Below are 21,474 nucleotides of genomic sequence, written 5' to 3'. Positions count from 1 at the left end.
ATATCCCCCCCATGTGCCCACCATGTTTCCATGTGCCCCCCATGTCCCCCCCATGTGCCCTCCATGTCCCCCGCATGTCCCCCCCATGTGCCCCCCATGTCCCCCCCATGTGCCCCCCATATCCCCCCCATGTGCCCACCATGTTTCCCCCATGTCCCCCCCATGTGGCCCCCATGTGGCCCCCATGTCCCCCCCATGTCCCCCCCATGTCCCCCCCATGTGCCCCCCATATCCCCCCATGTGCCCACCATGTTTCCCCCATGTCCTCCCCATGTGCCCCCCATGCCCCCCCCATGTCCCCCCCCCGCTCCAGCCATCCCATGGACACCTCCCCCGCCTTCCCCCACTGCCTCCTTTCGCCCCCCGCCCCCTCTGCGCAGGCCCCGCCCCCGCGCCCTTCCCGCGCTGTTCTCGCGAGAGCTGCCCCGCCCGCCCAGGCCCCGCTCGGCTCTTGGCGGACCCGGGCCTGGTTTCCCCCCCACGTTACCGGCCCCGGGCACTGAGTCCCCCGGTACCGACCCCTGCCATGGCCGACCCCAAGTACGCGGACCTGCCCGGCATCGTGAGTGCGGGGCCGCGGCACTGGGGGGGCGTGAGGAGATCGGGGGGCCCTGCGGACGTGAGGGGATCGCGGGGCCTGTGGGAGGCTGAGGGGGGGGTGGGTGCGGGGGGCACCGGGGGGGTCCTCATGAACTGTGGGAGCTGTGGGGGGGAGAGGGGATGGCAGAGGGGGTCCAGGTCAGCCCGTGGGGTGTTGGGGGGTGCAGGGACAATGAGAGGTGTTGGGGTGCAGGGGCAATGGGAGGTGTTGGGGTGCAGGGGCAATGGGAGGTGTTTGGGGGTGCAGGGGCAATGGGAGGTGTTTGGGGGTGCAGGGGCAGTGGGAGGTGTTGGGGTGCAGGGGCAATGGGAGATGTTGGGGTGCAGGGGCAGTGGGAGGTGTTTGGGGGTGCAGGGGCAATGGGAGGTGTTGGGGTGCAGGGGCAGTGGGAGGTGTTGGGGTGCAGGGGCAATGGGAGGTGTTGGGGTGCAGGGGCAATGGGAGGTGTTGGGGTGCAGGGGCAGTGGGAGGTGTTTGGGGGTGCAGGGGCAATGGGAGGTGTTTGGGGGTGCAGGGGCAATGGGAGGTGTTGGGGTGCAGGGACAATGGGAGGTGTTGGGGTGGGGCAGTGGGAGGTGTTTGGGGGTGCAGGGGCAATGGGAGGTGTTGGGGTGCAGGGACAATGGGAGGTGTTGGGGTGCAGGGGCAGTGGGAGGTGTTTGGGGGTGCAGGGACAATGGGAGGTGTTGGGGTGCAGGGGCAGTGGGAGGTGTTTGGGGGTGCAGGGGCAATGGGAGGTGTCGGGTTCAGCAATGGGAGGTTTGGGGGTGCAGGGGCAATGGGAGGTGTCGGGTTGCAGGGGCAATGGGAGGTGTTTGGGGGTGCAGGGGCAGTGGGAGGTGTTGGGGTGCAGGGGCAGTGGGAGGTGGGTGCAGGGGCAATGGAGGTGTCGGGGTGCAGGGGCAATGGGATTTGGGGGTGCAGGGGCAATGGGAGGTGTCGGGGTGCAGGGGCAATGGGAGGTGTTTGGGGGTGCAGGGGCAATGGGAGGTGTTTGGGGGTGCAGGGGCAGTGGGAGGTGTTTGGGGGTGCAGGGGCAGTGGGAGGTGTTTGGGGGTGCAGGGGCAATGGGAGGTGTTTGGGGGTGCAGGGGCAGTGGGAGGTGTTTGGGGGTGCAGGGGCAATGGGAGGTGTTGGGGTGCAGGGGCAGTGGGAGGTGTTTGGGGGTGCAGGGGCAATGGGAGGTGTCGGGGTGCAGGGGCAGTGGGAGGTGTTTGGGGGTGCAGGGGCAGTGGGAGGTGTTTGGGGGTGCAGGGGCAATGGGAGGTGTTTGGGGGTGCAGGGGCAGTGGGAGGTGTTTGGGGGTGCAGGGGCAATGGGAGGTGTTGGGGTGCAGGGGCAGTGGGAGGTGTTTGGGGGTGCAGGGGCAATGGGAGGTGTCGGGGTGCAGGGGCAGTGGGAGGTGTTTGGGGGGCAGGGGCAATGGGAGGTGTTGGGGTGCAGGGGCAATGGGAGGTGTTTGGGGGTGCAGGGGCAATGGGAGGTGTTGGGGTGCAGGGGCAGTGGGAGGTGTTTGGGGGTGCAGGGGCAATGGGAGGTGTCGGGTGCAGGGGCAATGGGAGGTGTCGGGGTGCAGGGGCAATGGGAGGTGTGGGGGTGCAGGGGCAATGGGAGGTGTCGGGGTGCAGGGGATGGGGTTGGGGGTGGGGGCATGGGGGTGTTGGGGGGCAGGGGCAGTGGGAGGTGTGGGTGCAGGGTGGGAGTGTTGGGGTGCAGGGGCAATGGGAGGTGTTTGGGGGTGCAGGGGCAATGGGAGGTGTTGGGGTGCAGGGGCAGTGGGAGGTGTTTGGGGGTGCAGGGGCAATGGGAGGTGTTGGGGTGCAGGGGCAATGGGAGGTGTGCAATGGGAGGTGTGGGTGCAGGGGCATGGGAGGTGTTGGGGTGCAGGGGCTGGGGGTGTCGGGGTGCAGGGGCAGTGGGAGGTGTGGGGTGCGGGGCAGTGGGTGTTGGGGGTGCGGGGCAATGGGAGTTTGGGGGTGCAGGGGCAATGGGAGGTGTTTGGGGGTGCAGGGGCAATGGGAGGTGTTGGGGTGCAGGGGCAGTGGGAGGTGTTTGGGGGTGCAGGGGCAATGGGAGGTGTTTGGGGGTGCAGGGGCAATGGGAGGTGTTGGGGTGCAGGGGCAGTGGGAGGTGTTTGGGGGTGCAGGGGCAATGGGAGGTGTCGGGGTGCAGGGGCAGTGGGAGGTGTTTGGGGGTGCAGGGGCAATGGGAGGTGTGGGTGCAGGGGCAGTGGGAGGTGTTTGGGGGTGCAGGGGCAATGGGAGGTGTGGGTGCAGGGGCAATGGGAGGTGTGGTGCAGGGGCAATGGGAGGTGTTGGGTGCAGGGGCAGTGGGAGGTGTTTGGGGGTGCAGGGCAATGGGAGGTGTTGGGGTGCAGGGGCAATGGGAGGTGTTGGGGTGCAGGGGCATGGTTGGGGGTGCAGGGGCAATGGGAGTGTTGGGTGCAGGGGCAGTGGGAGGTGTTTGGGGGTGCAGGGGCAATGGGAGTGTTGGGGTGCAGGGGCAGTGGGAGTGTGTGGGGTGGGGGTGTTGGCGTGCAGGGGCAGTGGGAGGTGTTTGGGGGTGCAGGGACAATGGGAGGTGTGGGTGCAGGGGCAGTGGTGGGTGGGGTGGGGAGGTGTTTGGGGGTGCAGGGGCAATGGGAGGTGTTGGCGTGCAGGGGCAGTGGGAGGTGTTGGGGTGCAGGGGCAGTGGGAGGTGTCGGGGGCTGTTTTGGGGTCCCTGCTCAGGCGGCTCTCACCGAACCCCGCTCGTGCTGCAGGCCAGGAACGAGCCCGATGTCTATGAGACCAGTGACCTGCCTGAGGACGACCAGGCCGAGTTCGAGGCGGTGAGACCCCCCCGGGCCCCCCAGCGCCTGCATCCCCCCCATCCCCCTCGTGTCCTGGCCCTGTGCCACCCCCATGCACTGCCGGGGGGGGCAGGAAGTGCAGTGCCCCCCCTCCTTGGGGTCCCCCCTCCCTGTGGCACCCCCATCCTGTGGAACCTGGCTGAGGGCAGCAGGAGCCGTGCAGGGGGACAGCACACGGGGGGGGGGAGAGGGGAGCCTGTGGAGGTGGAGTTCACCCCCATAAAACAACCCCAAAAGGCATCAGGGTCCCAGAGAACCCCGGACCTGGCACATCCAGGCCATGGGGCTGCTGCATGGTGGCTTGGACATGGGGGTGGCACCAGGGGGCCCGTCCCCACGGCTGGCACAGCACAAGGGCTGCGTGGTGACCCCTGGCTCTGCTGGGGAGGCCAAGGCTGATGGGTGCTCCTGGATCACAGACCCTTGGGAATGTGCTCCTGATTGGTGCTGGTGAGGGGAGAGCCAGGATTTGGCACCATGGAGGCAAGACCCAGGGTGCAGGGAGTGGTTTTGGGGTACAGCCATGGGGCAGTCCCAGCCCCCCAGTTCTGAGGGGGGCCAACAGATCCCTTGGGACACCCAGGACACACCAGAACGCATTGTTTCCAGCCAGAACGGCCCCCGTCAGGCCTCGGTCACACCAGAACAGTGCCCAGGACCAGAGTGGTGCCAGCCCAGTGACCCCCCCCCGTGTTCCCAGGCGGGTTGTGGGGCTGTGGGTGCTGTCCCCTCCCTCTGTCCCCCTCCTCCTGCCCCCCCCCGCAGCTCCCTGTGTCTGCCTCTGGCCGTGCTGACCTGACCTGCGTTTTCCCCCCGCTCCCCACCTTTGCTGGACTCTAAGTTTGCACAAGTAAGCCCCGGGTGCTGCTCTGGTGTCGCGTGCTGGGGGGTGAGGCTCTTCCTGCATGTACCATGGGGTCAGCAGTGCCCCGCTATGGGGCCTGCCCCGCCGTGGGGCAGAGGGGGGGCAGTGCTGGGGCTCAGGACACAAGTGCTGCTGGTGCCTCCTCCCCGCTCTCCTTTGCTCTCGTTGCCTGCTGACTGCATGCGCTGCCCTCTTTGTCTTTTGGTACCCCTGCGTGGTGGGGCTCCTGCCCCCCAACCACGCTGCCTGCACGCTGTGGGGCAGGACGCAGCTGAGCCTCTGTCCCTGCTGAGCAGGGCCCAGCTCGAGCTCCTCCAGGCTCTGGCCTGGGTTTTGCCCCCCTGCACCCCAGCTCTTGCCTTCTCCAACCCCTGGGGGAGCTGCCAAGCATTGGGCTGCTCGGGGGGGGGCCCTTCCTGCCCCCCAGCTCTGCTCACTTCTGCCCCAGGGGTTACAGAAGAGCCAGAGCAGGGGCTTGGCTGCGCCACCCCCCGCACCCTGCTCCTGCGGCCGCCTCCCCAGCGTGGCCCTGGTTGCTTCCAGTGCTGGTTGCCCCTGGGGGCCATAGAGGGGGGCAGCCCCATGGCCCCCCTGTGCCCCATGGCGGGGCTGAGCCTCGCTGCAGGGCCACGGGGGGGGTTGGCCCCGGCCCAACCTTCTAATGCGGTTTTGTCTCTTCTCTTCCCCCCCCTTGCTCTGACTTTCTCACCTCTGGGGAACGCAAGGAGCTGGTAAGAGCACCCCCCGTCAGCTGCTGCGCCGCTGCTCCCGCTGCTGCCCCCTCCCTCCTGCAGCTCCCCCCGCGCCTCCCCCAGGCCACGGCGGCTGCCCAGGGGCTGCTGGAGGAGCCCTTTGGGTGCCTGATGCTCTGGGGTCCCCCCCAGGCTCCCAATCTCCACTCATGCTCCAGGCTCTGGGCAAAGCCCCTTTGAGGGGCTGATGTTCTACGACCACCCCTGTGCCCAGCGTGGGTGGTGGGAGCCACCCCGAGATGTGGCTGTGGGGCAGATGCAGCCCCCCTGGGCTGGGTTCCTCAGACTGCTACCAAAGGGTTTCAAGCCTTGGAATTGTGGCCCTGCTGCCAGGAGGACCCAGTGTCCCCCCACCAGGCCCTGGGGGCTGTGTTCTGGGGAACACGGGGCTCCCTTTGCCCCTGCTCTGCCCATCACTGTCCCCACCAAGGCCCCTCGTGCCCTTGTTTGTTGCCTCATCCCTAACCCCAAGGGTTGTGTGCAGGAGGAGCTCACCAGTACCAGTGTGGAGCATCTCATCATCAACCCTAATGCTGCCTATGAGAAGTTCAGGGACAAGCGCCTGGGCACCGAGGGAGTGGGTGAGCCAAGGAGCACGGGGAAGGGTTGGCCTGGGGGACCCTGGGGGCTTTGGGGTGACCCCTCTGCTCTTCTCCTTTTAGATTTCTCTGACCGCATCACCAAGACCAGGACAACGGGCTACGAGTCTGGGGAGTATGAAATGGTGAGAGCAGAGGTGCCCAGAGCACCGGCCCCACAGGGACATCCCTGCCCCAGGCCACCGCTCGCAGCAACCTGCCCAGGGTGGAGCTGGGATGGGACCTCTGGAGCTCTGCTCCAACCCAGCAGCTCAAGCAGGGCCACTGGGGTTGCCCAGGAGCATCTCCAAGCATGGCGACTCCACCGTCTCCTTTGCCAGCTGTGGCCTTGGCAGTGCTGAGGAGAGGGCTGCCCTCCCTCAACCACCGTGCTCCTGGTGCTGCTCACACCATGATTGCTGCCATGTTTAACTTGGTGTCCACCAAGACCTATGGGGCCTTCTCCAGAGCTGCTTTCCAGCATATCCTGGTGCAGGGGGCTGGTCTTCCCCACGCCAGGGCTTTGCACTGCTCCTTGTTTTGCTCCATGAGGTCCCTCTAGACAGCAGACACCAGAAGGTGAGGATGAGGCAAGGATGAAGCTCAGCCTGCCCCATGCTCCAGCCCGTTAATGAAGGTATCATTAATGAAGGCAGCAGCCCCAGCGCTGAGCCCTGGATACGCTGGTTCTTACTGGCCTCCAGCTGGAGTAGGACCGGTGCTCTCCAGCCTCTGGGCTTTGCTTTTTGGCCACTTCCAGTGCCCCCGTGGCCCCCTCATCCAGCACAGGCTGCAACAGCTTCTCTTGGAGAGCGTGCCGAAGGCTTTCCGAGGTCAGCAGGCACTGCCCACAGCTCCGCTGTCTCTACCGGCCAGTTCATGGTGGAAGTCATGGAGCTGCTCAAGCCTGACCTCCCCTTGGTGAAGCCACGCTGAGATCTCTTGATGTTTGTTTGTCATTCATGGACCTGGAAATGGGTTCCAGTTGTAGCCTTGGAGTCCCACAGAGCCGTCCCATGGGGAGCTTCTCAGCCAAGACCCCAAGTCCTTCTCCTCAGGGCTCCCCCATCCAGTCTCCTCCAGCCTGTGTGCGGGCTGGGATTGCCCTGACCCAGGAGCAGGACCTTGCCCTTGGCCTGGTTGAGCTCCATGAGGTTCGCGTGGTTCTGCCTCTCCAGCCTGTCCAGGTCCCTCTGGATGGCATAGCTGGTCACCACGTGGACATGGAGCCATTGACCACAGCTCCCTGTGTGTGGCCACCCAGCCCATTCCGTATCCACTGGGTGCTCCACCCATCAAATCCAGTTCAGAGACAGTGTCAAACGCCTTGCACAAACCCAGGGAGATTCCCTCCTTGTCCACCAACACTGGCTACATCATATAAAGCCACCACATTTGCCAGGCATGACTTGCCCTTAGAGATGCCGTGTTGGCTGTCACCAGTCCCCCCCATTGTCCGTGTGCCTCTGTGTGTTTTCCAGGAGGCTCTGTTCCAGGATCTTGCTGGCACAGGGGTCAGACTGACCCGCCTGGCCTCCCAGGCCTCTTCCTCCTTTCCCTTTTTAAAACCGGGGGGATATTTCCCCATTTCCAGGCAGTGGGAGCTTCAGCACCAGGACTTCTCACAGCTGATGGACAATGGCTTGGGAACCTCAGCCACCAGCTCCGGCAGCACCCACAGATGCATCTCGTCAGGTCCTGTGGCCTCGGAGCACCCTGCTCCAGTGGAAGGGGTCCCTGGCCGTGGCAGGGATTGGAGCTGGAGGAGCTTTAAGGTCCCTTCAGCCCAACCCGGTCTCTGGTTCTGTGACTTGGGCACCTTCACTTCCCTTAGATGTTCTTGAACCTGATCCCCTACAGTTCCCCACAGGTTCTCCCAGTCCCTGCCTTTGCCTTCTGTGCCTTGGGCAGCGTGGCTGGGGCTCTTGCTGATGAAGACCAAGGCAAAGAGCCCCTGAGTACCTGAAATGTCCTTGAGCACCTCTGAGTAGCTCAAGGAAGGGAGGTGGGGCTGGGCAGCCCTCGTTGCCTTGCACATCCCAGAGCAGGCTGACTTCCAGCTGGGCTTTGGCTTTCCCAACCCCATCCCTGGCTGCCAGGGCAATGTCTCCTCCTGCCAGCTTCCCTGCTCCGGCCTCTGTGTCCTCCTGTCCCTGCCTGCCTTTGGCCGGGAGCTCCTGGCTCTCCTGGCTGCCTGCTTGGGATGTGGCGCTCTGGAGCTTGGAGGCGCTCCTGGGACATCAGGAAGCTTTCTTGGGTCCCTCCCATTGCCTGACCCAAGCAGACCTTTGAGGAGGCCCAAAGCCCAGGACCCCTCCTGCCCTCCCTCAGCCCCACCATCTCCTGGTTACCGCAGCCCAGGCTGTCTTGGACTCTCCTTGCTGGAGATGAGCTCCAGCAGAGGCCCTCTCCTTGCTGGCTCCTGTCACTTGGAGGACGGTGCTGTCACCAGTGTGCTCAGGACCCTCCTGGGCAGCTCGTGCCCTCTCTGAAGCCCGTGAGCGCTGCATGAGGATGAGGGTTTTGTGAACATTGTGCTCCTGCTTGTCTGTTGAGGGCCTCACCCGTGTGTATGTGCATGGATGGGTGGGTACCAGTGTTCCATTGCAGGTGCCTGGAGCTCAGGCAGATCATGGACCCCCCACCCCGTTCCTCTCTCTGCAGGTTGGTGAGGGTCTTGGTGCCAAAGAGACGCCTCAGCAGCGGTACCAGCGGCTGCAGCACGAGGTGCAGGAGCTGGCCAGGGAGGTGGAGCAGATCCAGGTGAGCATCAACCCTCCACCAGAGTGGCACAACCGCCCCATCACCAGAGGGGTGACACAAGCGCCCCATGACCCCCGGGGGGTGACCCAGCTGCCCTTTCCTCCCTCTCAGAGCACAGTGAAGGATGCAGCAGCAGAGGAGGAGCTGACACCCATGGCCTTGGCCAGGCAGGTCGAGGGCCTGAAGCAGCAGTTGGTCTCCAGCCACCTGGAGAAGCTCCTGGGCCCCACCGCAGCCATCGACTTCGCAGACCCTGACGGTGCCCTGGCCAAGTGAGTGGGGAGCTGGGGGCAGCTTGGGGGGCAAGGGGAGGGTGCCGGGGTCCTGCGCCCACCTTCCCCTCCCTGCCAGGCGCCTGCTGCAGCAGCTGGAGGTGGCCAAGTGCAGTAAAGGGACCCCAGGGAAGAGCCCTGCCAAAGCCCCAGCGCCCGCCGCAGACGCCGTCACCTTCGAGCTCTACTGGAGGCCGGAGCAGGAGCAGTTTGCCCAGAGCGCCAAGGTGAGTCCTGACAGGGACCTGGAGCTGCTGGAGCGAGGCCAGGGGAGGCCATGGGGATGCTGCGAGGGCTGGAGCAGCTCTGCTCTGGAGCCAGGCGGAGAGAGCTGGGCTGGGGCAGCCTGGAGAAGAGAAGGCTCCTGAAGGGGAGACCTGAGAGCAGCTCCAGTGCCTAAAGGGGCTGCAGGGAACCTGGAGAGGGGCTTGGGACAGGGGATGCAGGGACAGGGCAAGGGGAATGGCTTGAACCTGCCCGAGGGGAGCCTGAGCTGAGCTCTGAGGCAGAAGCTCTTCCCTGTGAGGGTGCTGAGGCGCTGGCACAGGGTGCCCAGAGAAGCTGGGGCTGCCCCATCCCTGGCAGTGCTCAAGGCCAGGTTGGACACAGGGGCTTGGAGCACCCTGCTCCAGTGGAAGGGGTCCCTGGAGCTGGAGGAGCTTTAAGGTCCCTTCATCCCAACCCCATTCCATGGTTCCATCTTGCTGCAGATGGCCGAGCTGGAGAAGCGCCTGGCACAGCTGGAGGCCATGGTGCGGTGTGAGCCCGACAGCCAGGTGAGGGGCTTGAGGGGGTTCCTGCCACATCCCTCCTGCCCCACATCCTGCCCCACTGATGCATTTCCTTTCCCCACAGAACCCACTGTTGGTTGGGCTGAAGGGCACCAGCCTCATGGTGAGTGAAATGGATGGTGGTGGGAGGCAGGGTCCCTTTGCCTCCCAGGCTGTGCCCGTAGCACCCAGGGTGCTGCTGTGTCTCCCCTCATCCCACTCTCTGTCCCCAGGAGACCGTGCAGGTCCTGCAGGCCAAGGTGAACATCCTGGACGTGGCTGTGCTGGACCAAGTGGAGGCCCGACTGCAGGTGAGGGGGGATGGAAGGAGGGAATGGGAAGAGGGGTGCCATGGGGTGAGCACGGGTGGATTTGGCGTCTCCCATCTGCTCCCTCCTGTCCCCAGAGTGTCCTGGGGAAGGTGAATGAGATTGCCAAGCACAAGTCAACTGTGCAGGACGCCGATACCCAGAGCAAGGTGAGGGTCCCCGCAGTCACCCCCAGTGTGGCAGGGGGTCCATGCCCCCCCCAGACACAGCCCTGACCCGCTCCCCGCTTCTTGCTGCACCCCAGATCCACCAGGTCTACGAGACGCTGCAGCGCTGGGACCCGGTGGCCAGCGCCCTGCCCGACGTCGTGCAGAGGTTGGTGACCCTCAGGGACCTGCATGAGCAAGGTGAGGGGCTGGAGGGAACGCTGGGGCCGTGTCGTGGGGTGGGGACACTGCTCCTGTCCCCCCCTGCCCCCAGCACTGAGCTTTCTCCTCCCCTCAGCCATCCAGTTCGGGCAGGTCCTGCTGCACTTGGACACCACGCAGCAGGAGGTGGCTGGGGCTCTCAAGGACAACACGGTGCTGCTGGCAGAGGTGGGTCCCACCAGCAACCATGGGGTGGAGCGGCGGGGTCCCCATCCTGCCCCCCACCACTGACCCCTTCCCTGTGCACCCCCCACCCAGGTCCAGAAGACGATGAAGGAGAACCTGGCCATTGTGGAGGACAACTTTGCGGCCATAGACGCCCGCATCAAGCGGCTGCAGAAGTGAGAGCACCCTGGAGCCCCCCAGCTCTGGGTGTTCCCACTGGGAATCCCTCCCTTTCCTCCCCCCCAGCTTGTATATACCCTGGCTCTGCTCCCCCGTTCCCAGCCGTTGGGGTGTCTCTGTACCTCCCAGTGTACCCAATAAACAGCTCAGCGCAGCAGGAGCCGAGGCTGTGGCGCTGGGAAAAGGGGGAACTGAACCCCAGTGCCTGCAGCCATGGGGCTGGGAGCTGAGCTCACGGGGGGCAGTGGGACCTCCTCCTCGGGGGTGGATGCCCTGGCTGGGTCCCGCAGCGCTCCTGCCGCAGCAGCTGCCATGGTCCTGGGGGGCGGATGCGTGTGTGTAGGGGGGGGCACGGGCTGAGGGCACACCGGTGCCCCCGGGCCAGGCAGAGCCAGCGGGGCCAGCGCTGCAGCCGGTGCCGGGCGGGCGGAGGGCGCGCCAGGGGCTGCCCCGGCTGCGGCTCCCTCCCGTGCTCGCCGGTGCCCGCGGTACCCCCGGTGCCCGCAGGGCGGCGCTGTCCCCGCAGGTCGCCATGGCGACCGCTGCTCTCGCGAGAGTTGCGGCTGGCGGGGCGGCAGAGCGCGGTCCCGGCGTGCCCCGCTCGCGGCCATGCGGCTGCGGCTCCCGGTGCGCGGCCCCGCGGCGCTGAAGGTGCTGGCGGCCGCCGGCGCCGCCGCCGCCCCGGTGCAGCTCGTGTGGGGCGGCCCCAGCGGTGAGCGCGGCCTCCCCCGCCCCACCCCGGGCCGGGCCGGGCCGAGCCCCGCGGGCGCTCACTCGTGTCTCCCGCAGAGCCGCCGCGAGCCCCGCTGAGGCCGCCGTGGGCCCCGGCGCTGGAGCTGGAGAGCGGCGCCGTCCTTTTCTCCCCCAACGCCATCTGCCAGTGAGTCCCGGGGGGCGCGGGCCGCCGCTGCCCCGCCCGCTCCTCAACCCTCTGCCCCCCTCAGGTTCTTCTTCCTGTGCCGCGGGGACGCGCCCTCGGACCTCGGCAACCAGTGGCTGGAGTGGGAGGCCACCGAGCTGCAGGTGGGTGCGCGGACACCGGCCCCCCCCCCCCCCTGCCGCGCCCGGCCCGCATTGACCGCGCTGCCCTCGCCCGCAGCCCGTGGCCGCCGCCGCGCTCTACGCCCGGCTGGTGCTCGGCAGGAAGGCGCCGGAGGCGGTGCAGGCCCTGCGGGAGCCGCTGGCCCACATCGATCAGAGCCTGGCCAGGACGGGCGCTGCCTTCCTCGCGGGGGTGAGTGGCACCGGGGCGCGCTGGGGCCTTGTCCCTGGGGGGCTGCCCCGGCTGACGGCTGCTCTGGTGCAGGACACCCCGTCCGTGGCCGATGTGGTTGTGTGGGGCACCTTGTTCCCTGTCCTGCCGGAGGAGAGCAGCCTGCCAGGTAAGCGTGGCACGGAGGGGGCTCCCTTGCCCTGCCGTGGCTGTAAGAATCACGCTGCTCTCTCGTCACCTCCCGAGGCGAGCTGCAGGCACTGAGGACCTGGTTCCAGAACGTGACGCTCTTGGAGGCTTGCAGGGAGGCTGCCGACAGCGTCCTGATGCCCGAGGCACTGCTGGAGTTCAAGTCCTACCTGCAGAAGCAGCCTCCGCCCTGCCTGGCCATGCACAAAGCCACCAGTAACGAGCCCGAGGTGCAGCCCTGGCCCCAGGGTGGGCCCCCGTGGCACCGCTGCTGACAGCTTCTTACCGGGACCTGCTTCTCCTGCAGGAGGAGGAAGGTTCCGAGCGGGCCCTGACAGAGGAGGAGATCGCAGCTGCTGCGGACGCCTGGGCCCGTGGGGCTGCGGCGCTGCCCAAGCCCTGGCAGCCTCAGAAACCTGTGTGAGTCCTGGGGCCGCATGAGGGCTGCCCCACGCGCCCCGGCCCGGGCCGCTCCCACATTGCTGTGTGTGCGGGGGAGGCCCTGTTGCTCCTTGTGCCTGCCCTGAGTGCCCTGCCCGTGCCAGGCTGCCCGTGGAGGGCATGAGGAACGTCCTGATCACCAGCGCTCTGCCCTATGTGAACAACGTGCCCCACCTTGGCAACATCATCGGCTGCGTCCTCAGCGCTGACACCTTTGCCAGGTGACGCTCGGCTGCGGGAGGGCTCCCTGGGGGTCTCCATCGGGGGCTGCCGTGGCCCCTGGCACCCGCAGGGGGCTCACAGGGCCCTGCCCGGCAGGTACTGCCGCCTGCGGAACTGGAACACGCTCTACGTGTGCGGCACGGACGAGTACGGCACCGCCACCGAGACCAAGGCGGTGGAGGAGGGGCTGACGCCGCAGGAGATCTGTGACAAGTACCACGCCATCCACGCCGACATCTACCGCTGGTTTGACATCTCCTTCGACTGCTTCGGCCGCACCACCACGCCGAGGCAGACCACGTGAGGGGCGCGCGTGCCGGGGGCAGCCCCATGGGCCTGGCTGAGGGTGCTTTGTGCTCCTTGGCTGATGGGGAGCTCCCCCCCTTCCTGTCCTGTCCCAGGATCGCCCAGGACATCTTCCAGCGCCTGCTGGCGCGCGGGTGCCTGCTGCAGGACACGGTGGAGCAGCTGCAGTGCGAGGGCTGCCGGCGCTTCTTGGCCGACCGCTTCGTGGAGGGCACTTGCCCCTTCTGCGGCTACGAGGAGGCGCGGGGGGACCAGTGTGATAAATGCGGCAAACTCATCAACGCTGTGGAGCTGAAGGTGGGACAGGAGCGCCCTGGGGACCGCCCCACGGCCCTGCCCCCGCTCTGCCTCAGGCCCCCCCAGCCTTGCCCTGGGCTTTGTCCAACCCCTGTTTCTGCTGACAGAGCCCCCAGTGCAAGCTCTGCAGGGGTGTCCCCGTAGTGAAGCCCACCCAGCACCTCTTCCTGGACCTCCCCAAGGTGAGCCTCGTCCCTGGGGGAGCGCAGAGGGGTTGGGGCACCCCTGCCCACCCCCGTGTGTTCCCTGCAGCTGGAGCAGAGGCTGGAGGCCTGGCTGGAGCAGTCCTGGGCCACGGGGGACTGGACGGCCAACGCTCGCTACATCACCCGCTCCTGGATCCGGGATGGGCTCAAGCCCCGCTGCATCACCCGTGACCTCAAGTGGGGCACACCCGTGCCCCTCGATGGCTTCCGTGACAAGGTGGCTCCAGCCTGGCCCCTGGGTTGTGGTGCTTGTCCCCGGGAGCCCTGCTCAGGGGTCCCATGCTCATGGGTCACCCTCTTCCCCAGGTCTTCTATGTGTGGTTTGATGCTCCCATTGGGTACTTGTCCATCACAGCCAGCTACACCGACCAGTGGGAGAGGTGGTGGAAGAACCCACAGCAGGTAAGAGCCTGGTGCTGCTGCAGGGTGGAGGCGGGGGCAGAGCTGGACACCACTGATGCGTCCTCCCTGTGCTACCCATCAGGTTGAGCTCTACAACTTCATGGCCAAAGACAACGTTCCGTTCCACAGTGTCGTATTCCCCTGCTCGCTCCTGGGCGCTGATGACAACTACACCCTGGTGAACCACCTCATTGCCACAGGTACTGGAGGGGCACTGTGGGTCATGGGGGGGTGTCTGTGCTTGGGCCCCATGATGGGGTCTCCGCTGCCCTCCCCAGAGTACCTGAACTACGAGGATGGGAAGTTTTCCAAGAGCCGGGGTGTGGGAGTGTTTGGGGACATGGCCAAGGACACGGGCATCCCTGCGGACACCTGGCGCTTCTACCTGCTGTACCTGCGGCCCGAGGGGCAGGACAGCGCCTTCTCCTGGAGCGACCTCATGCTCAAGAACAACTCGGAGCTGCTGAACAACCTGGGCAACTTCATCAACAGGTTCTGGGCCGGGCAGGGCCTGCCCCTGTGCCCATCCCCAGGCTGCGCTGACGCCTGCTCTGCCTCTGTGCCCAGGGCTGGCATGTTCGTGTGCAAGTTCTTTGGCGGCACCGTCCCCAGCATGGTGCTGGCACCCGATGACAAGCGGCTCCTGGCCCGGGTCACGCTGGAGTTGCGCCAGTACCACCAGCTGCTGGAGAAAGTCCGGTGCGTGGCTGGAGCCCTGCAGCCAGGGCTGTGAGGGCAGAGCCCTGCCCTACAGCAGGCACTGACTCCCCTCTTCCCCCCAGCATCCGGGATGCTCTGAGATGCATCCTCAGCATCTCTCGCCATGGCAACCAGTACATCCAGGTGAACGAGCCCTGGAAGCGGATCAAGGGGGATGAAAAGGACAGGTACAGGGGAAGATGGGGGCGCTGGGGGGCAGGCTGGGGGCTGGCACTGACAGAGGGTTTCCTGCCCCACAGGCAGCGTGCAGGGACAGTGACTGGTGTGGCTGTGAACATGGCTTCCCTGCTGGCTGTCATGCTGCAGCCCTACATGCCCAGTGTCAGCTTGGCCATCCAGGGGCAGCTCTGCATCCCCCCGGACTGCTTCGTCCTGAGCCACGACTTCACCTGCACCCTGCCCCCTGGGCATCGTGTGGGCACTGTATGTGCAGGGGAGGGCAGTGCAGTGCTGGGGTAGGCAGGGGCACTGGCTCTGTGGGGTGACCCCCTCTCCCCCCTGCCTGCAGGTGAGTCCCCTGTTCCAGAAGCTGGAGCCCGAGCGGGTTGAAGCCCTGCGCAGGCGCTTTGGGGGCGGGCAGGTGAGTGAGGGTCTCCACAGCTCCTCTGCTTTCTGTCTGCCCCTCCTTTGCTGTCTCCTCTCCCAGCCTGAAGCTCTCGCGGTGCTCGGGGGTGCTGTGGTGACCTCCCCTTCTCCAGTACGAGGGGAGATGGGTGCAGAGCTCTGCCCCTGCAGGCTGGGACTGGGGCTCACGCCTGCTCCTGTCCTTCCCCAGGCCAAGCAGACACCTCCAGCCCCAGAGACCCTCGTGGCCCCCGCTGACCCCCAGCGGCTCCAGGAGCTGATGCAGGAGGTGGCCAGGCAGGTGAGCAGGGGGCAGAGGGGTGGCCCCGTCTTGCCTTTACCTCCCCAAGCCCTCATTGCCTCCCCCCACCCCGACCTGCCCCAGGGCAACCACGTTCGGCAGCTGAAGGCCAGCAAGGCAGAGAAGGCCCAGGTTGAGGTGGAGGTGGCCAAGCTGCTGGAGCTGAAGAAGCAGCTGGCATCAGCAGAGGGCAAAAGCCCCGAAGTCCCTGTGCCCAAGGGGAAGCAGAAGAAGTAGCACCACCTACGCCCCTCCAGCTCCCCAGAGACCACACCGGGCTGGTGCCTGTGTCTGTAATAAATGCAAACCCTCTACAACGGTGCGAGGTCGCGGTGCCCCCCCCACAGCATCAGTCAGTGCCGGCGGGGCAGCGCCCCTCCAGTTCATGGCTCCCCCCTGCTCTGGGGGAGCAGAGTCCTGGTCCCGCTCGTTGCGGGGCCGCAGCGCTCCTAGGCCCGCCGGAGGTTCACGATGCGGTCGATGAGGGCGGCCCGGGTGCGCTGCACCTCGGTGCTGAGCCGCTGGATCTCTGCGCGGAGCCGCTCGTTGTGGGCCGTCAGCTCCAGCACCCGCTGCTCGCCGGCGCGCTCCCTGCTCGCCGCGGGGCCGCCGCAGCGCTGCCGCTTCACCCCGCGCCGGGCAGCGGCCGCCGCCTCCTGGGGCTGGGACCGGGACCGGGACCCGCGGGCGGAGGCTGCGCCCAGCGGCGCTGGCTCGGGGCCGGCCCCGCTCTCCGGCCCCAGCAGCTGCAGCAGCTCCGCAGCCAGGGCAGCGTCCAGCGCGCAGGGCTCCGGGCCCGCGCCCTCCGCGCCGCGCAGCGCCCCCTGCAGGCAGAGAGCGGGCACGAGCGGGTGACGGCGCCCCCCTGCGCCGTGCGCGCTGCCCGCGCCGCTGCCGCCCCTCACCTGCTCGGGCCCCCATGGCGGGGGCGCTCCGCTGGGCTCTGCGGCCGCCAGCACCTCCTGCAGGTCCTGGTACCAGGCCTCCAGCTCCCAGCCCTCGGCTGCCATCGTCACCTGCGTGCGGGCCGCTCTGCGCGGGCCACGGAGAACGGGGACCGGCTGAGGCCGGGGCTGGGCTCAGGGGTAGCGGCGGCGGCGGCAGCCCCAGCGCTGCGCCCGCCCGTACCTGCCCTCAGGTGTGCTGGTCCGCAAGCACGCTCCGCCTCCTGGATGCCTGCGGACAGAGCGCGGCGGGGTCGGCGCTACCAGCACCCCGCGGGCACCGCCCCGGCCCCCCGCAAAGAGCGGCCGGAGGGGACCCGGGAGCCTCGCGCCCCCCGCCCGAGGTCGGTACCGGCAGCGCCTCCCAGCGCGGCCCCGTCCCGCAGCTGCCCCGGCCCCCGCTCCGCCGCTCGCTCATCCTCGCCCGCATCGCTCCGCGCTGCCCCGCGCCCGCCGCCCGCGCCCCTTTTAAGGGCCCTGACGCAACGCTCGGGCCGGCCGCAGCCAACGGGCGCACACCGTGACGTGACGTACCGAGCATGCGGGCCAATAGGAGAGGGAGAGCGGGGCGGAGGGGCCCCAGGGGACCAGCGCAGCGGTCACGCGGCGGCATGACGCAACGGCTGGAAACAGCACCGCTGCCTTAGAGACAGCGGCGGGGATGGGGATGGGGATGGGGATGTGTGAGGGTTGGAATGTATCGGAACTGGCAGAGACCATGGGAAGGGGAAGCTACAGCAGACCATTAACAATGATCATGGACAGGAGGAACCGCAGAACGCAATTAAAGAGCGACCTGTCCCTGACTGGTACTTGGAAGACGGAGCTGGCAAGGAACAAGGACATCGGAACTGGGAAGAGGATGTCGATAAGAAAATCAGATGGGACCTTTCACCTGATGTAACCGCAAGGCAGACGCAGATGTGCTTGGCTAATTGCTTGAAAATATAAATACCGTGTAATCTTTGCAATAAACGATCCAGCTGGCACTCCGCCTCTGGGTCCGTGCCTCCACCCTCGCATTAAACAAAGTACCCCTGTAATTAGCAAAGCATTTGAGACATTCGAGTAGTTAAACAAAGTACCCCTTAAAGTAACAAAGCGTTTGATTAAGAAGGATTATTCCTTTGTTTCTTCTTCTCTTTCATCATTGTATTGACAGGAACATCTACCATAAACTGATCATTCTTACCCATTCTACACGATACAATGATTTCAAGGATTTTCGATTCCACCCGAAGCACAAGGATGGCAAGGACCCCGAAACTGCTGACGCGAATCATTCCCGTGTATCTCACGATCCGATCCGCGAGGGCTCGGCTCGGCCCCGGCGCTTCCCAGCGCATCCCAGCGCATCCCCAGCGCTCCCTCCGGGGCGGGTGCCGGTGCCGCCGCCGTGCCGCGGGTGGGTGCGGGCGGTTCCCGTCCCAGCGGGCCGTGCCCGTCTCCATCCGCTCGTTTCCTCCAGCCGAGCGGCCCCGGTGCTGTTAAGCTGCGCCCGCCCGAAGAGCGGCTCCGGTCCCCGGGTGCTCCCTGCCGAGCGGGCAGCAGGGGGTGTCTGAGGCCGGTGCAAGGCTCAGCCCAGAGGTGCCGGGACAGGAGCTCTGCCCCCTCCAGCGACCCCCGCACCCAGGCACCCCCCACCTGGGGCCTCACAACCCCTCCAGAGCCCCCCCAGCAAGCAGGGGAACCCCCTCCTCACACCTCTCCCCCCCCGAACCGCCCCCATCGGCCCCGGGACACCTCAGAGCCCCCCCGGTCCCCGCCTCTCCCTGCTGCAGAGCACTTGGGACCCGCAGCGCTGCGGGACGGCCGGGAGCGGGCACCGGAGGGGATGCAGGCGATTGGAGGGCAAGCGAGGAGCGAGCAGCGCTGGACAGATCCGTGTCCTGGCTCCGGGGTGGGAGCAGGGCCTGGAAGCAGCTCCCGACTCTGCCCTGCCCGTCCTGCTCGGCTTGGGAACGGCCCCAGGCAGGCACCGCTCTCCCGCAGGGTCCTCCCAGAGCCATTTCCTTCTGCTGCCAAGGGCTGTGTCCTGCTCCACCAGAGCTGCACCCTGGGCTGGGAGAGAGAAGTTCTGCCCTTTGAAGCCAGAGGGATCCCCGCCTGGCACCGGAGGCCGCTTGCTCTTTACCTCATTCTTCGTCTTTTCTCTGTTTTTGATTTGCACTCTCTCTGGGTGCAGTAGAACTTGGGGCACCCCAGGGTGTCGTGGTTTAACCCCAGCCAGGCAGCTCCTTCACTCACTACCCCCCTTTCGTTCCTCTTTCTTCCCCCCCCCCCCCCCCGGAGGGGCGGAGAGGAGAATCGAAAAGAATAAAAGAATGCAACTCCCACGGGGTGAGAGAAGAACAGTTCAGTAACTCAGGGATAACACAAATCACTACTGCTGCCACCAATAATAGTATTGATAAAGGAAATAACAAGGGAAGAGAATACAACATCTCGCCCCCCCAGCCCGACCAAGCACCCACCGATACCTCATCCCACCCTGCAGTCCCAGCCCTTCCGGGTATCTCCCGGTTCCCTCCTGGCCATGCCGTGCTGTGCTATGGAATACCTCTTGGGTCAGTTTGGGTCAGGTGTCCTGTCCCTGCTTCCTCCCAGCTTCCCTCCTCCCTGGCAGAGCAGGAGGCCCACAAAGTCCTTGGTCAGGGTAAATGCTACTTAGCAACAACTAAAACCATCACTGTTACCAGCTCTGTTCCCAGGCCCAAAGTCAGAACACAGCACTGCACCAGCTACCAGCGAGAAGAAAACTGACTGCTACTGCTGGACCCCAGACACAGCGGCAAGCACAGGGCAGCTGGGAACAAGGGTGATGGACTCTGCAGCTCACGCAGCAAACCATGGGCAGCACCTGCACAGTGCTCCTGCCAGCACAACTCAGCCACCAGCAGCAGCACCAGGAAAATGCATTTGAACTGGGGGGGGGGGGGGGTGTGTGGAAAATTGACTGGTTCTGCACTGAGAAGTCTGTTCTGACTGACAGCATTGGGGGCTGTACGAGCAGGAGCACGGCAGGAGAACAAGGGAAGGGATGCTCTGGAATGCTCCATCCAGGCTTCAGATCCCCAGTTCAGGAACGCTACTGGCAAGCAGGAGTGGGCTTGGCAATGGGCCCTCAGGACAGGCAGGGACTGGAGCACGGTGCCTGCAAGGGGCCCTGGGAAAAATACCATACCAATATCATGATACAAAGTTTACACTTTTAAACTCAAAACGTTCGTGGGACTGTGATCAAAACCTGCAAATTTATGCTGTCTTTTTTTGCCTCTAATTAGTAACACCTATGAATACAGGAGCTCCTGGATCATATCATCTCTGCAAATATGACACTGGAGGACATAGGTCCTTCTGCTCATTACAGCATTAGTTTTACTCTCACTTATATTCAACTTATATTCAATATTATATTTTGCTATATAGAATAATACCAAAATTACACCTGGCATATATATTGTTTCCTTCTTTCACTTTGAGACCTGCAGATTGAGGTAGTTTAGGATTGAAATAAGACACTCTGGTTGCAGTTTCTGAAATCCATTCTTCACGAAGAACAAAAGCTATTCATTGCAGACAAAAGAGCTGAATTACATTGTTTTTCTTTGGTTCTGGAGTTATTAATTTTTTAAAGGTTTTTTGGTTTTCTTTTTAATAAAATTTTTCCATTCCAGAAATATGTTTCATAACTAAAATAGTTCAAGAGCTTAATGAATGCCACTCTTTAATAAAATTATTGTCTTGTAACTATTTGCAAGGCGTAGTTGTTGCTCACCATAAAGAAAAATAATCAGAAGTCCACCTGTCTTTATTCAGTACAACTTAAATTATTCTGGATTCATAGGCATGTTTTATCGTAGTAGAAATTATGCTACTGCTATGTCTTCTAGTGTTTTTGAATGTTTTGAAATCTTATTATTCCAGGTTCTAAATCTAACCACTGTGAGAATGCAATCATTGTCAGTGGCCACAAGTGAGAAATATTGTCCTCTAAAACATGGAATTCTTTTCATCACTAGTGTCAGAGCTGCTTAAATCCTTGCCTTTTGAGTAACACATTTATTACAGCTGATCCTCGAGTTTTGCTTCAAATTCTCAAACCAGAACTCTATCTAAAACCACAGCACTTGCCTGATTTTTGTCAGAAATATATGAATCACTGCCTAGTATTGTGAAAATGGGTTTGAGTTCTTTTGAAAGCTTCTTTCGAAAGCTTCTTTCTATTATAATCATTATAGTTTCCTTTTTCATTAATTCCCTCTCCAAGCTGATTATGGCTGCAGGTCTGTCCAGAAACAGTTTCTTTGCTGAAGTTATTATAAGTCAGGATAAGCTGCGGTCTGACCTTGCTGTGTACTTCCTGTACCAAAAAGACAGAAAATGGAGGAACAAGAGCTCCCAGAACAAGAAATGAAAACTGAGACAGTGAGAAGTCACTTTTGAGCAAGGCAAAATGCTGATAGTAAGAAGAACCTGTTGCATTAAAAACTATACCTAAATTGAATGTTTAGAATAATGTACTAATATTTTTTTCAGCATGAAAAGATTTTAGAATGGGATCCATGTCTTTGCACTGATGTATCAAAAATAGCACACCAGAATTTAGAGAAAAACCTCTGAAAATGTTGCAATGGCCAATTTCCATGTAATTTATTTAGTTTTACCTATTTAATAACTGTTTATCTTGAGACATTTCCTTTATGAACATGCTTAAAATCGTAATCAAACCATAACCTTTTCACTAATTTTTGATACATAGATTTGATTTATTCATCCATTTTGAAGTAGATTTCCAATATTTCAATTATTCCATTTTCTTTTTCAAACCCTCTGCAGCTTGGCATTTTAAAATTATTCTACTGCACACCAGAAGTGGGGATAGATGGTAATCTACTGATGCCCTCACTAGCCTGCATGTAGTGTAAGAATAGCATCCTCCTTTTGTTTGAGATTTCCTGCTTCCACAAATATATCCTATATAGATTTTCTCAGTCTTACTCCCCTGGGAAACCACCTTCAGTTAGCTATTGAGTCCTCAGCCTTTCTCTCCTTGCTTTCCAAAGTCAAACCATAAGTCAGTCACTTAGGAATCTGACTCATAATTCTCCATCCTGACAGAACTTTCTGATATTAAAATATGTAATTTTCCGTAGACTGCATGGTACATGGCAT

General features: G+C 63.1%; 3 protein-coding genes across 3 annotated transcripts; 2 read left to right on the top strand and 1 right to left on the bottom strand.

The window, feature by feature from the left end:
* The first annotated feature begins 497 nt into the window (after nt 1-497).
* Nucleotides 498-10,564, top strand: DCTN2 (dynactin subunit 2). The gene is made up of 14 exons (XM_061347810.1): nt 498-562; nt 3,363-3,431; nt 5,554-5,650; nt 5,732-5,793; nt 8,312-8,410; nt 8,522-8,682; nt 8,762-8,909; nt 9,393-9,458; nt 9,538-9,576; nt 9,686-9,763; nt 9,859-9,930; nt 10,026-10,128; nt 10,226-10,317; nt 10,408-10,564. Exons 1-14 carry the CDS (start codon nt 527-529, stop codon nt 10,492-10,494), a joined length of 1,209 nt encoding a protein of 402 aa, XP_061203794.1. The 5' UTR covers nt 498-526; the 3' UTR covers nt 10,495-10,564.
* Nucleotides 10,565-11,088: 524 nt separating this feature from the next.
* On the top strand, nt 11,089-15,592 carry MARS1 (methionyl-tRNA synthetase 1). Its single transcript, XM_061347797.1, has 21 exons — nt 11,089-11,206; nt 11,284-11,374; nt 11,439-11,517; nt 11,594-11,728; nt 11,801-11,876; nt 11,954-12,126; nt 12,204-12,316; nt 12,442-12,558; nt 12,656-12,859; nt 12,961-13,162; nt 13,270-13,344; nt 13,415-13,585; nt 13,675-13,770; nt 13,853-13,970; nt 14,049-14,262; nt 14,338-14,469; nt 14,553-14,657; nt 14,730-14,913; nt 14,999-15,070; nt 15,266-15,355; nt 15,440-15,592. Exons 1-21 carry the CDS (start codon nt 11,104-11,106, stop codon nt 15,590-15,592), a joined length of 2,703 nt encoding a protein of 900 aa, XP_061203781.1. The 5' UTR covers nt 11,089-11,103.
* A 174-nt stretch (nt 15,593-15,766) lies between these two features.
* On the bottom strand, nt 15,767-16,350 carry DDIT3 (DNA damage inducible transcript 3; the record flags this gene model as incomplete). The annotated part of the gene is made up of 2 exons (XM_061347796.1): nt 15,767-16,179; nt 16,261-16,350. Coding segments are annotated over 2 exons (465 nt in total), but the record flags the coding sequence as incomplete, so codon positions are not given.
* Nucleotides 16,351-21,474: the final 5,124 nt, after the last annotated feature.

Source organism: Neopsephotus bourkii, unplaced genomic scaffold, assembly GCF_033783945.1.
Source record: "Neopsephotus bourkii isolate Nb327-2 ecotype Australia unplaced genomic scaffold, CSIRO-AGI_Nbou_v1 NB_326, whole genome shotgun sequence".
Taxonomy (NCBI): domain Eukaryota; kingdom Metazoa; phylum Chordata; class Aves; order Psittaciformes; family Psittacidae; genus Neopsephotus; species Neopsephotus bourkii.
The sequence above is the reverse complement of the archived record's forward strand: the minus strand, read 5'-3'. Positions and strand labels throughout refer to the sequence as shown.